This window comes from Choloepus didactylus, chromosome 3 (assembly GCF_015220235.1).
Source record: "Choloepus didactylus isolate mChoDid1 chromosome 3, mChoDid1.pri, whole genome shotgun sequence".
NCBI classification, from domain to species: Eukaryota; Metazoa; Chordata; class Mammalia; order Pilosa; family Megalonychidae; genus Choloepus; species Choloepus didactylus.
The window spans coordinates 92,699,578-92,715,714 of NC_051309.1; the positions used below are offsets into that span (position 1 = coordinate 92,699,578).

Consider the following 16,137-nt stretch of genomic DNA (forward strand, 5'->3'; position numbering starts at 1 on the left):
AAAACATACAAATGATTCTGGAATTTCTCAAGATTGAAAGAGGAAAAAATTGTATCGAAAATAATAATAATAATTACTAGAAGTGGCTAGTAATTTTGATAACAAATAAGTTTGCATTTATTTAGAACAGCCATTATATGTGGCTGGGAAAATTATTACATATACTCATGCGGTGCTTTTATTATCCACACGTTTGAGTGCTAAAATAAAATTTAATTAACTAGCTAAGATAACTCATAATATTTTATATCTATTAAGAAAACTACTGCTTTAACTAGAAAAAATTGAACATGCCCAATCTTGACTATCATGTCTTATAAAGCGCTATGTCAAAAAATATTAAGAATTCAAAAATGGCCATAATCCTAGGCTGCTCCCTACTTATTCTCTCCAATCAGACAGGGGAGGATTCTATCCTCCTAAATGTCTCCTAAATCTCTCCTTTCCTTCCTACTATCTGAGTTCAGATTCTTACTATTTGTTGCCTGGACCACATGCGGCACTCCTTCTTTTTCTTTTTCTTTTTTTTTCCAGAAATAGATATTTATTATATGAGAAAATAGACATCGACAAGCATTCTGTAATAAACGCCATGGAAGCAAGTGGGAAGTAACCTGGGAAACCACTACAGCAATCTGTATGGATTAAGAAGTCATAAAAAAAAAAAAACATATGAAAGCCACAGAAAAAATAAACTACAGAAAAACTAGTTGAAAACAATATAGACTATTTATCCCAAATGTACTTTTTAAGGACCGAAGGAAGTGAAGATATTACAAAGTGAAAGTCCAACAAATTTGACTAGTTGGAAAATTAAATTTCTGGACGATACTAAAAAACAGTACTAGAACAGGGTAAATATCTGTCATAAACACAAGACGCTGGGATTCACACAGATAAGCGGGCAGAATGCACGATCTCTGTAGAGAAGGTAGGTAGTGGGGCGTACAGCCTGACTAGGAGAGAACACATTCAAGCAGGGGCACAACTCTCAGGAAATCAGAAAGCACTGAACACGACTCCAATCCGGATGCGGGGAGGGCCATGGGAGCGCTGGCGCCCGCGTGGACCGCCATCCTGAGGGTCCAGCCCGCGGTGCCGTGGGGGTGACACCGACTGGGCTGTGCTGGCCCCTGGCGCGGGACGGCTGGGCCGGAGGAGCCAGAGGCTGGGAAGAGACAGCACCCAGCCTGTCTCTTCGCCTCCTGTCTTCGCCTGTCTTCTCCTGTCTCTGCCTGTCTTCGCCTCCGAAGCTCCTGCCTGGGTTCTATGGACATTTGGGTCCAGGTGAGCACACTCCAGAGTTTCGCTCTTTAGAAGCCAAACTTCTAAAAGAGAGCCGACACCAAGATCCAGCAGTACAGAAGTTCTGGAAGGCACAGGCGGAGGCTTCCGGGCCCACGCCTCACCCTCGATAGCATGCCCCAAGCACGTGGCCCAGGTCCCCAGCGCTGGTCCTGGGTTCGGAGTCCAGCCTGTCCGCCACCCAACCCCTCTGATCCCCTGAGGACCTTGCAGACACCCCCCTTGACCCCTGTCCTGGCTCTCCTGGGACACAGATGTCCTCTTTGAGGCTCCCGCACCTGGGGGTCTCCTGCGAGATCCTGGGGACACAGTCTCCAAGGTCTGTAAAGTGGCACCAGGACTTTCTCCTTAGTGTGCAGGCATGCCCGGCCCTCAGGACCCTGTGGGGCCCCCACCCACCCCCCAATTCCTATCCTTCTTCTGCAGCATGTCCTGATGTCTCACTCACAGAGGAAAGAATTGATCATAGTGTGGGGTCAAAATTTGGGACAGATACAAAGGACACTAGAAAGAGGGAACAGGGATCTCCAGCTGCGGGGAAGCGGGGGTGGCGTACCTCAGGGAACCAGGCTTACCAGGAAATGTAGGCAGAACTGATGGGAGGGAGAAGAGGCCCCGAGTCTGTGGCCCAGCCCTTCTCATCCTGCAAAGAGGAGACAGCAGCCCAGATGACAGAAGGGTCCTACCAGCCTGGCAGCTCACTTCAAGTCTGCTCAGACCCTGGGTCCCTGGGCAGATGGTGGCACTGCTTTTTAATTGCTCTCCATATTTGCAGTCTCTAATTTCCTAAATGCAGTCAGAATGACTGCAATGAAATACAAATCTCATTATTTCACTTTCCTGCTTAACATTATTTCAAAGTTCTGCATAGCTGTCAGGATAAACCCTAAACCCATTTATACAGCACACAATAGCATCAGCTCATCTTCTTGCTTTCCTATGTGTGTTCTCTGTGTTCTGATCAACCAAACTATTAACACCTCATCACAGAGTCCTGTCTCCTCATTTGCCCATGTCTTCCTCTTGCCATGCCCTTTTCCTGGAAGGCTCACTCCTGCCACACCCTTTTGAAGAACTAAAGAGTCACTTTCTCTTCCATACTCTCCCTGTGAGAAAAATTAAGACTCCATCCTCTGTCACCCAATGGTGCCCGGTCCGTACCTTTATCGTAATGCTTATTACATCGTGTCTTACATTTGTCCTTATAATTCTCCATTACTAGGCAGAGTGTTCTTTGAGGGGAGTAATTCTATCATTCATCTTGTATCCATAGTTTCACAAGCTACAGGGACATCTCGTAGGTACTCGGTAAAGATCTGTTGAATAAATGAATGACGGAACCAATCAGCCAATGAATAGATATCTCTTTGGCATAGAAAATATAAGGAGGCATACAGAGTTTCTGTGTCACAGCCAAAAGGAAGCAAAATCTTAGTCCAGTTCCTTTTATTCCTAGTGCTACTTAAACTTTCAATTGTCAGATAATTAATTTGAACCTTCTGTGTCTCAGGCATTCTTAAAATGATTCATAACCAACTCAAGTATCAGTAAACTTTTAGAGAGGACAATAAATTAATAGCTGTTAGATGAATATTAGGTTAACACCAGTTTGTGATTAGAAAAATACCCAAAGTATAATTAAATCTATTAATATACACTTATAAGATGTTAGGATATTGAGAAATGAACCTTATCTTGAAAGACAAGCAACCAAATTTCTACTCAGGAAGTGGTGTTTTTCCACTAAGCTTTTTCCCCCTCTTTTATTCCAAAAGCATTTATTTAACATTTACTGGCTAAAGATTTTGTAGGGTGGAGATTCAAGGATGAGGATGTCCTCATCCTCCCCTCAAGGCAATCAACATTGACTGGGGAGACACATATCTGTATAGCTAATGGTAACACACATCAGGGTGGGATAAATGCTGTAGACACATTTGTGTATGGGGTTTCCAACACACATTATCTCTCTATGTGTATATTCCTAGTAAAGCCCTAACTCATCTTTTCAGGAGAGTTCCAAAAACAACACTTTTCAGAGATCATTTTATTCATAGAGTGAACTATAACAGCTCTGTACTTCTTAGTTCAATTGAAATAGGTTAAGAAGGCTTACCTATTTCTCAGGAGGATCAAAAGTTTTTGTAAAGCACTTTCAATTCCCTGTAGGTATATATTTTTGTAAAGGATCCATAACAGTACAAACTAAAGATTATTCTTGTATTGTCCAATATTACAAAGAAAAATGTCTCCCTGGAATATAACAGGAAATCTCTTGCTTATATTATCTTGCAAATGGTGCTTGGTTGAGTTTTTAAAAAGCAAAATCAATAAGAATACCTGAAAAATTCAGTGAATACAATCTTCTTCAAATAATTCAGTTAAGAACTAAGGTTAAGACTGTTATATAGATAATGTAAATTTTTTTTGATAGATACCATCCAGGAAATTTTATTTTCTATATTTTATGTTATTTTTTACTGACAAGGGAAAATTGGAAATATGAAATACTGAAAAATTCACAGTGTAAGAGTTAAGCAACCTGGATTGTGGACATACTTGGTCACCAATTAATTGTTGACAAGTTACTTAAGGTCTCTTTTAGTATTGCCTTTGATGCAAGAAGTTGGGAGCAGCCAACCACTGCTTGTGGTCAGATTAAACATCGCAGCATATCAAAGACACACATGATGTCCCATGGAATGACAAGGGTCCTAGGAACATGGTTGGAAAGTAAACCCCACTAGATAATTCTGCCTCTAAAAACAAATATGGTTTCCTTTACATTGCTAGAGCTTTAATAGCACAGAGCTGCAGGAAAGAAAAAAATTAATGTTATTACCAAATAAAAATTCTATGTGGAAAGTAAACAAAAAGCTCTTAAGTCACAACTGGGAATATTCTGCTTGCTAGGGCATTTTTAGATTTTTTTTTTTTAAAGTTATAGAATATGCATGTATATTTTCTAAGTACCAAAAGCTCATAGTAAGCAAGAAAATCCAGAGTCATTAAGAAACTTCATGCTTCACTTCTTTATTCCTCTGTTTTAAAAGAACTCTCACTAGAAATAGTCATTCTGCATCTGCATGCAAATGTTGGAAGCTGATTTGAAAAAAACTTCAACCTCCACATATTCTTTTTGGATTTAAAAAAAAAAAAAGGTGAAGTTTTGTGATTTTTTTTCACTTAATTTTTGAAGCTCAAATTTAATCTTGAAGTATATAAAACATTAATTTAGTTGTTTCTTTATTTTTCAAGTGTTAATGTCCATAGTAAATGGCTAGGAGTATGAAGAATAAGGTAATAACTCACACTCATACAGCTTTCAAGTAATTGGGCCACAGTATTCAACCCAGAAATTCAGGCCAGCTCATTTTCCACTAGAACACAACCACAGTTCCAAATGATGACAAACCAAACACATCTCATTCATTCATCCATTAAGCAAATATTTCAGATATTAGTGCTGCACTTATTTGGGACATTAGTACAGCACTATTATTAGTGTTGAGGTATAGCAGTGAACAAAGCAAAAATTTGAATGGTGTGCAGTGAAATGTTCAAGAATAGGCTTGGGAGAGAGGAGGATCCCTAAATTATAGCTTTTGCTCATTTCTGTAATGTAAACACTCCTCTCATAACAGATCTCAAGCTACCAATCTAACGACACTGAACTTCAAGGTGAGAGACGTAAATAACCTCAATTCTTGTGAACCTGTGTGGGCTGGTTCCAGCATACCAATGAAAAAAATCTGCCCAAGTGCAAAATACATTGTAGTAGAGGAAGAAACAACATGCTAGTAAAATATACAGTATGTCAGATGCTGTTAAGTGTTATGGAGAAAAAAAGAATGGTGGAGAAGAAAAGTAGCAGGTCTACATTGGAAGGGATGGTTTTAAATAGGAAGTCAGGAAAGGCTCCCTTAAGAATAACATTTCTGGTGGCCACAAAGGAATGAAGTGGGTAGTAGAGAAAGAGCATTCCAGGGGAGATGTCTATAGGAAACTCAATGGTAAAGGTCGAATAGCCCTTTATAAGGATTTTGTTTTTTACCTTAAAAAGTGAAATTAGAAGCCATTGAAAGGTTTTCCCATTTTGTTTTGCTTTTAGCCAATGAGCAACATGATCTGACCTATGTATTTCAAAGATCTCTAAGATCACTCTTGCTGATGTTCTGAGAATAAACCATTTGGGAGTGGGCAAAGGGAGAAGCTATTACAGTAATTCAAGCAAGAGCTAATGCTGGCCTGGATCATGATGGTAGTGGAGAGGATGGAGAGCAATGGTGAGATTCCAGATATATATTTTTTTCTTTATTAGAGAAGTTGTAGGTTTACAGATCTATCATGCATAAAATACAGGATTCCCATATACCTCCCCATAAGTAACACCTTGCATTGGTGTGGAATGTTTGTTACAACTTATGACAGTACAATTTTATAATTGTACTATTGACTATATATAGTCCATGGTTTAACTTAGGGTTCACTGCTTGTGTAGTGTAGGTGCACGGATTTTTTAAAATGTTTTATTCTGTTAACATAAACACAATCTAACATTTCCCCTTTTAATCAACTTCAGATATATATTGCAGCACTCTTAATTACATTCACAGTGTTGTACTACCATCACCACCACCCATTACCAAAACATTTCCATCATTCCAAATAGGAACTCTGTACATTTTAAGCCTTAACTTCCCAACTCCTATCCCACCCCATCCTCTGGTAATCTGTATTCTAGATTCTGATGCTATAAATTTGCTTATTCTAATTATTTCAAATAGTGATATTATACAACATTTGTCCTTTTGTCTCTGAGTTATTTCACTCAATATGATGTCTTCAAGGTTCATCCATGTTGTCACATGTATCAGGACTTTATTCTTTTTATGGCTTAATAATATTCCAATGTATGTAAGTAAAATGGCAACCTACACAATGGGAGAAAATATTTGGAAACTACATATCTGATAAAAGTTTAATATCCAGAATATATAAAGAAGTCCTTCAACTTAACAACAAAAAGACAAACTATCCAATTAGAAAATGAGCAGAAGACTTGAATAGACATCTCTCCAAAGAAGATATACAAAAGGCCAGAAAGCACAAGAAAAGAGGCTCATCATCATTAGTTATCAGGGAAATGCAAAAAAAACCACAATGAGGTACCAATTCACACCCATTAGAATGGCTGCTATTAAAAGAGCAGAAAGTAACAGTGTTGGAGAGGACGCAAAGAAATAGAAACACTCATTCATTACTGGTGGCAATGTAAAAGGGGCAGCCACTGGAAGACAGTTTAGAGGTTCTTCAGAAAGCTAAGTATAGAGCTACCATGGACCCAAAAATGCCTCTTCTAGGTATATACCCAAAAGAATTAAAAATTGAAAGCAGGGACCCAAACAAATATTTTCACACCAATGTTCACAGCGGCATTATTCACAATTGCCAAAAGATGGAAGCAACCGAGATATATTTGAATATAGAGCCAAGAGAATTTGCTGACAGACTGAATGTGAGGTGTGGCCCAAAAGATGATTCCAAGGATGTTGTTCCAAGCAACTGGAAGGATGGAGTTAGAATTTACTGAACTGAAGCAGACAATGGGAAGTGTAATTTTGGAGTAAAGATTAAAGGATTGGTTAGGGATACGTACAGTTTGATTTCCCTGTTAAGGCATCTGGAACAAACATCTGGATAGATGAGTCTGGTTTCAGGAAGAGGCTTAAGTTGGAGATATAATTGTGGATTTAACATATTCATGATATTTAAACCACTGAGACTCAATGGGAGCACCAGGAGTGGGACTGTAAATTTATTTAAAATTTATTTACTTAACACATACATAGTGCTTACTCTGCTCAGCTAGTATCAACTTGTTTAATTTTCATAGCAACCCTAGGAGGTAGGTAATATTATTTTCCCACTTTTTTACAAGTTAGGAAATGCAAGCACAAAGAGGTTAAGTAAGTTGCCCAAGGTTTTAAGTAAAAATGGCTAATAATTAATAGATCTGGAAACTTTCACCAAGTCTGTCTGGATCCACAGTTCTCATAGAGAAGAGGAGTGGTCAAAGCATTTAGAGGTCAGGGAGATGAGGCAGATCAGTAAACCCTGTTCATAGCAGGAAACAATTCTCTTCCCATAGAAACTTTATGCTCGGGGCAAGTACATCCAGTAATTTTTGTGTCTCCCACAAAATTATAGAAAATTATGAATATTATAGAATAATTTTCTATAATAAGCACTTCTTCAAAAATCAGAAAGGTTATATTAAATCATAGAACCTACAGAGTTATTTTTTTAAACCTTGTTTCAAGGGATGCATGTTATTCTCTGTGTGCAGCACAGCTCATTGAGGAGATACAATGATGGTCATTACAAAAATGCCCTGGCTTGGGGCATTAAATCCTCACCATATAATTTATTATCCAAACCAGAGTAACTCTGAGAACAAAAAAGGGACTAATAATTATACCATGACAACAGACTTAAGTTAGGACTGCACTAAACAGTCCTGTATATGTATAGTCACTCAAGGTAGACTCTTTCTTAAGAATAGAGTTTGTGTGAATATGAAAGAGCAGCCTTCTATTTGGTCCATGCACATGATCAACCATGGTTCCTGCTGTTTGTTGTAGACTAAATATACCTTTATTTGTCTTCATTGTTGTTTAGGCTTTTAGCTAACTACTTGTTAGAACTTGGCATGAGAAAACAAACCCAGCACCACCTGTATACTATTACGTATGGTGTTGGAGATATTCTATTTAAGGGTTCATCAGTCCTTCGGATGAGAAATAATAGTACAAGACTTCAGCTACTTTGATGACTAAAGGCACATGTCAAGGGTATGAAACAAAATACTACAAATGCTTGATATAAATGAAATCACCTCATATAGTGAATAAATACTATATAATTATTTAACAAAAATTCTAATCATTCCTATTTTAACTTGAACTGGAAAAGAAAAAATAATCTAAGTATCCACTTCTAATTCCTAAGCTTCTTTAAATATTACACAAATTCTAACTTTGGTGTGGAATATATGCAAGATGGAATGGCAAAATGGAAATACAAGGGAATATACTGTACCTTGTTTAAACTGTAAGGAACACACACCTGGCAAAAGGCAATTTTCACATCCAAGGTAGGTTCACTGCAGTAGTACAAGAAATGGAGGCTCATAAATACCTACAGGGAAAAAAAATGGGCCATGAATTTCCAAGTTAGCTAATTATCCATTATTTAATAGCATAACTTTTCATATTATTTGAATCATAAACAAGGTGTTACTCACAACACATACTTATCATAGTCTTTATCCAGATAAGTGTTAGAGTACTTTACACAAAATTATATATATTAAATAATAAAATAAATTTAAAATGCATTATCTTCTATAATGATCAACATCATCACAATCATAAAGATTAGATTTAAGAAATTGGATATACCTAATGTTAAAGGTAAATACATCCTATTATACAGCACTTTCAGTTCTAGGCATAGAATAGAATTTAAAGATAAAACATATGTTCAAAAGGAGAGATAGATAATATAGATGTAGGTATAAATATAGATAGATGCTTTATTTTAGAAATAAAAATGATTTTATAATAAATTATTATAAATAATTTTTGTTTATTGTAGAACAAAAGGAATAGACAAATAATATGCAATTTATAATGAAATTATATCCAGCAGTTGAAATAATTAAGCTAAAGATTCATGTATCAGTATGAATAAAGTTTTTAAATATGATGTTAAATGGAAAAGAGCAAGTTCTGAAAGGGTATTAATATTGTTATATTATCAATGAGATTTTTTAAATACACAAATGATTATTTACAGTGTCTATAAGTACACATAAACATAGAGTAAAGGATATTGGGCATTATATTAACATCTGGTTAACTTTGGTGGTAATTACAAAGATTTCAATTATATTATTTTCTGTATGTTTGAAATATTTTATAATTTTTAGAAGTTTTAAAGAGTAAATAAAAATCATCTGATGGTGGTAATGCCAAGTTAGGTGCTGAATTATTTGGGAATGATGAGGTATAATCAGAGAAATCCTACTGAAATCTTATTCAATTCAATTAAACACACATGGTTGAATGTTTTTTAAGTGCAAGACACAGTCTTGAGAGATTAACAATTTTAAAACCACTATTGATGGAAGACTTCTGTTTCTGGCAATATGATTGGCTACATACCCCAAAAACCACTCTCAAAGCAAAATTCCTAACAGGCTTAGATAACTATGCAAACCATCTTTTAAAATGCATAGCCGAGCTGCCCCCCAAAAAAGGCAAGAAAAGTTCTAAGAAACTGAAAAATATGTTATAGGATCTGTGCAAAGAGGCAAATGAACACTGAAGCTTCCACTTGTCCTGAGGCCATCTGCTGATGTCCGATGACTAGAATGTGAGTTTTCAATGGGCAGCATGCAGAGAACAGGAAACAAAGCTTAGACTCTGCCTATTGTGGAAAGTCATATTGGAGACACCTGCATGAAGCTTACTAACTAAAAGAGGTGTAAACAAATTTCAGAAGGAAGGAAAATAATCCCAGAAGGAAGATGAAGATCCGAATTGCAAGAAAAAAATGTTTTACATTGGAGCTTGATGTGCTGATTTTTTAAATTTAAGGAAGAATTAATTTAAAGAATATATAAGATATTCCTGAAGAACAATGTGGGTATTTGTCACAGGGTGGGAAGGTGATTGCTGTATCAGAGATCAAGATTTATTATAAAGCTTTAGTAAGTAAAAGTATGTGGGATTGATGGAGAGGTGGACTATCTGATCAGTAGAACAGAGTCCAGAAACAGACACTTACATATATAGAAAACTGATTATATTGAAGCCTGCATTGCAGATATCTGGGGAAAGAAGAAACTATTATTAATGGTGCTGAGACAATTGGTAATCCATATGGGAGAAAAAAATACAACAGATCCCTGTTAGGAGACAATCTCTGTGGGTCTTTCTCATTCCTGCATGTCTTGCAAACAGAAGAACTGGCTGCCTTTATTCCAAACTATCTTTTCAAGGATGGCCATACAGAAAACAGCCTTGGAGGACAGAGATAGTGTCTCCCTCTGCAGCAAAGGGCAGGTTTGATTACTCTCCAGTATAATAAAAATAATCCCTCTGGGGCAGACATTGGGCATGCTTACTGCCCATTATAAAAGACTTACGTTCCCTGAGCTTGGGATTCCTCTTCTATAATGCAACCCACTGTGTATACAGTAGTCACACGTCCCTGTTTGCATCACCCTATAGGTATTAGGCCCAAGCATCTGGCATAAATGCTAATACTCTACCTACTGCTATTACAGTGAGTAATTAAGACCTCTGTATCTAATCCAGGAATTGGGTGTCTTCTGTGTATCCTTGAAACTATGGCAGGCTAACTTGTGAACTTGCAAGTAGGATAACATATCAGACTCTTCAGACTTCTGGACAATGCATACGTCATACTGTACATACACACGCAATCAATTCCAGATGGATTAAAAACTTTAGAAAAGGCAAACCTCTAAATATTTTAGAAGGAAATATAGTTGAATGTCTTTGAAAGACATCATAATAATATATAAATATCATAAGTATAAAGGAAATTATTGATTCAAAAATTAAAATTAAGACCTTCTCTTTATGAAAAGATGTGATAAAGTGAAAAAGCAAGACACAAACTTGGAGAGAAGATATTTGCAATATATGTAACCAGAGAAGGATTTATCCACAATCTATAAAGAACTCCTAAAAATTCAAGAAGAAAAGGACAAAGGACCCAGTAGAAAAATGGGCAAAAAATGTGAGACATTTCATAAAATAAGAAACCTAAATGGTCTATAAATATATACATTAATTAAAACCACAATGGGATACAATTTTGTAACCATCAAATTGGGAAAAACTGAAGAGTGTAATAAACAATATTTGCAGGGAAGTTTATCAGATGGGAATATTTATACACTGCTGATAGATGTGTCAATCAGAACAACCAAATTTGGAATAAAATAGCATTATTTAGTAAAGTTGCACATAGCCTACAACCCAACAATATCTCTTCTACAGATATTTCTAGAGAAACTCTTGCATTTTTCTACCAGAACACATGAATGAGAAAGTTCATTAGAGTATTATTCTAGTAGAAAGATAGACAGATGATAGATAGATAGATAGATGGATAGATAGATGATAGGCAGACAGACAGACACTTGGAAAAAAGCAAACATTCATAGATACAACAATGAATAAAGAAATTGTGCTATATTAATTTAGCGGAATACTATATGAAAGGAAATGGATGAATAGAGCAACAAGTATAAACTTGACAAAATCTCATAAGCATAATATTAAACAAACAAAAACAAATCTTGGTTAAAACTATGTTTTATTATGTTCATAACCCCAGACCTAGCCCTATTCTTGGTATACAGTTTATGTTGAACAAGTGTTTCTTGAATGAAAGAACTGGAAAAAGCTTATTTTCTTCACGAGCACAAATCTAAGTGTTTTTATTATATTTTAATATTGAGACCTGTGAATTCTCAATAATGTGATACTAACAAATTAGGAATAAAGAGTGTGCAGTAGTTTAAGTATGGAAAAGTCCAGTAGTCAAGACTTCAGAATTTCCACCCAGCAGGGATACTTTAGTCCTATACTGCTGAACTGGGCATATAGGAAATAATAACAATCCAGCCCGCCACCTGGAATGAACAATGTGTTTTAATTTTTAATGAATTAATAATCTTGCTATAAAAAGCATGCATCCTGACCTTTCCTGGTTTGCATTACAAAGACTCTAAATGTAGCACCCTGGCTAAGTAAATCACTAAATCACTGCAGAACCTTGTTCTTCCACACAGGGATATTAAAAGAAAAAGAACGTTTCATGTGATAATCCAGTGAATTTTTTTAAAAATTGTTTAGTAATTCTATTTTCTGACAGCAGGGGCAGAAAGCATTTGCCACCACTACATCAGAAACAATATAAATGGCCAAGACATTATCTTAATATTAAGCTGAAGTGGAATTAATGACAATATCTTGGTTCAATATAGGACCCATGAGTAGTTTGAAAGGGGAGAAGATGATAATTTGGGGAGTTCAGTGCGTTCAATTACTAGTTGTTCTCGTGGGAAAAGTCCCATATGTGCATTCCTCGCTATGTATTAAACTGAGCTTCTCTTTATTATGGGCCTATAAGAGTTAATAGTTATACTGAGCAAAGCCGAAGGCCAAGCTATATGAATGAGATACAATACACTTAAGAATTCATTAGGTTGAACTGGTGCACAGTAGCTGCTATAAAAGAATGTAACTATGACATGTTTTAATAGCTGAGATCAATACTTAAATTCTTTTGTGCGTGAGATGCTAGATGCATCAGCTAAACTACAGAAGGTTTGAGAACCTTCACAGATGCAAAACAGTCAAATTGTTCTGAGCAGCTCCAAGATCCCACGGTTTGTCATTGAAATTCAATATATGCAAGGGAAAACCAAATGCAGTATTGATTAAAAAAAATTATAACCTAGCAGTTTCCAAGTTAAATTGGTATACAACACATTCATTATCTATAAATTATTTTTTCATATTTACTTACATATCATATTTATTATAAAATAACTCTTCAGACAGCCTACAAGCATATATATGATATAAGAATACAAAGTCATTGTTAATTACAAAAAAGTATGCTGTCTCTTCCAAGCCCAATACGATTCTCCCTGTTATATGCAAAAGACCAAATGAAAAATAAGCATAACTCAAAACTAGTAATTATCTTTTCAATTGCTGGTGTATGTATAAAATCAATTTAATTTTCTATTAAGAATTATGCCTATGCTGACTTTAAGACATTACTGAATCTTAAGGTCCTACGACTATCATTTAGAACAGGATTTGACAAACTATATATAAATACAGGCCAACTCAAGCTCACGACATATTATTGTAAGTAAAGTTTTATTGAAACACAGCTACTCATGAGTTTACATATTGTCATGGCTGCTTTCACATTACAATGGCAGAAATGAGTAATTACAATAGAGACTATATGACTTGAAAAGCTGAAAATATTTACTATCTGGCTCTTTGTAGAAAAAGTTTGCCCTCTAATTTAGGGCACTCTAACCCACTGCAATCCAGAAGTATACCATTGTCTTTAATATTATTTTGAATAAATTAACTGGAAAACTAAATGTTCAACAAAAAGGGATTAATAATTATTGTAAAAGCATACAATATAATTCCATTTAGCCATTTATAGATGATGATATGGATAAATGTTCACAATATATTGTGAAGTGGAAAGAAGTAGGTAACAAATGAGTATTACAACATGACCCCAATCTTTTAAAAGCTAAATAGATAAGAAAATAGTTTTAGATATATAGAGAGAAATATGCACGTTTATCACTTTGCACTTTTATGTATTTTTCAGTTCTACAATAAAAAATATGTATTTCAATAAATAAGATGTTATTACAGCATATGATAATATATTAGGACTTTTTGAGCTGAAATAAACAAAGCAAGCATCTAAGCAACTCCTTTTCATAAATAATAAATGGTTAGCAAGACTTCAAAAGTCACTCATCACATCAATGAGGGAATAAGGACTCAAATTCAAATGTCCTAAATGCTATAATAAACACAGCTTAAATTTCTCACTGAAATTTGGCCAGTAAACTTTTAAAATACATATTAGAAATGGCCTCTTAGAAACTGATTCTTTTCTTCCACTTGCTTCTAAAATTCATATATCTGAAGCCTGAACTTACACATAAGTATTTCACTTATTTTTCAAAATTACTTGTACAGAATTACATTAACAAGGAAATACAAGATTTTTTTTCATCACCCTTAAAATTTGCAAAATTATTTGGTTCTAATTGATTCAATAGACACTACAGTTCAATTCTCACTATCAATCATAAAGCCATTTGCCCAGGTAAAGTATCCAAACTACTATTTTTTGTCTCAAGACATTTTCTCACTGTACCTATCAAGAGGTATACCACTCAGCTCTTCAATTACTCCAAGAAACCATGTGTACCATCACTGCAATCATCACTCTCGCACACAGACAATTTAGTATACGTATTGTCCTCATGCTCCACACATCTGCAATCATTTCTAGGTCTGTGTGCATGTGTTCTTTTCTAAATAGTTACCTGAGAGAAAAGATGGTATTTCTTTCCTTAATAACTCCCCATTAATAAGAAAATAAAGTATGGAGAACAGTGTCTTGCACATAGTAAGTGTATATGTATGTGTGTGTTTGCATATATATAATTTGATATGTGAGAGTAAATCACAAAGGATAAATATATTGACTTCAAGTCCAAAGAGAAAAAACAGCAATAGAATTGTCCAAAATTCACTTTGATTTTTAGTAAAAATTATTTATATTATATATAATCATTTTAATAACCCCATTTTAAAAGAAAATTCATTCAAATTGCCATCACATTGACTCAATGAAAAACACATATTCATTCCATGAACATCTATCAGTGATTCACACTGTAGCAGTCACTATGCTGAAGGCTCCACATACAAAGTGAACAACTGATAAGATAAAGGCCAAAATTAGTAGCTTTAAGAAATTCCCATTAAATTAAAATATTGTATATAAACAGGTTTATTTTTAAATCTTAGAAGTTCAATTTTTTTCCATTAGAGTAACTCTAATTTTTCTAAGAATGGACTTTTAAATACTTGTTTATTTTAACATATATGAGCATAGTAATAAGACTTAAGCAAAAGAGAAGAAAGGAGGGAGGGAGGGAGGGAGGAAAGAAGAAAGGAAGGAGAGAAGGAGGGAAGGAAGGGCAGACAGGGGGGAAAGAAGAAAGGAAGACCTTTGGGCAATTAATTTAAAGGCAAAATGAAATCTTAATTCCTCTGCACAAGTGGTGGCATTGCTTTAATTATGCACCCCAGAATAACTAGGCCAATCAGGGCTATTAGTATAGTGAAATGTCAACTTGAATCCAGGAGAGATGTTGAACTTGTAAGAACATATCCATTCCTTAAGTGATGTGGAAAAATTTTGCAATATAATGAGAAGAAGAAATTTAGAGGTCACTCTATCTTCCAGTCACTTAGCAATTGAATTGGAGTGAAGCAGGCCAGAGGGAAATGACTTGTAAAAATAATTAACCATAAATTCTGAAGTAGAGATAAGTAAAAAGTAGGGTGGAAATGGAAGAAGCTTTAACCAGAGCTACATGCCAACTGTATTTGGAGCGACATATTTAGCACCATTTAAAAGCCCCAGATACAAGTTTTACTTTTCTTTTTTTTATTTATTTATACACCTCTCTGCCCCCTCTACTTTCTTCTTCCTATTGATATGCTTCAGTAGCACATACACAAATCTAGTTTCTCTTTCATTGCCTCCTTCTTGGGGGAAAGATTTCTTTGATAGCTCCTTTCTGCAGGCACACATCCTATATTGCACAGGCATACCTCATTTTATTGTGCTTCACTTTATTGCACTTTGTAGATACTGCATTTTTTACAAATTGAAGGCTTGTGTCCACCCTGTGTCGAACAAGTCTATTGGCACCATTTTTCCAACAGCATGTGCTCATTTTGTGTCTCTGTGACACATTTTGACATTCTCACAGTATTTCAAGCTTTTTCATTATGACTATATCTGTTATGGGTATCTGTGATCAGTGATCTTTGATGTTACCATTGTAATTGTTTTGGGGCGCCATGAACCATGACCATATAAGACAATGAACTTAATCAATAAATGTTGTGTGTGTTCTGACTGCTCCCCAGACCA

At 35.4% G+C, this 16,137-nt stretch overlaps 1 protein-coding gene across 18 annotated transcripts in view; it reads right to left on the bottom strand.

Annotated features, from left to right (window-relative positions):
* Nucleotides 1-16,137, bottom strand: part of MAPK10 (mitogen-activated protein kinase 10) — a 719,417-nt gene that overhangs the window by 198,838 nt on the left and 504,442 nt on the right. For 13 of the 18 annotated variants that reach the window (XM_037830188.1, XM_037830184.1, XM_037830182.1 and 10 more), the window contains one exon: nucleotides 8,407-8,505. In XM_037830188.1, coding sequence (XP_037686116.1) covers nucleotides 8,407-8,499 — 93 coding nt within the window. In that variant the 5' untranslated portion in view covers nucleotides 8,500-8,505. Of the gene's footprint in view, nucleotides 1-2,466; nucleotides 2,622-8,406; nucleotides 8,506-16,137 lie in introns of those variants that run through there. The other 5 variants (XM_037830191.1, XM_037830195.1, XM_037830194.1 and 2 more) reach the window with 3 other exon arrangements.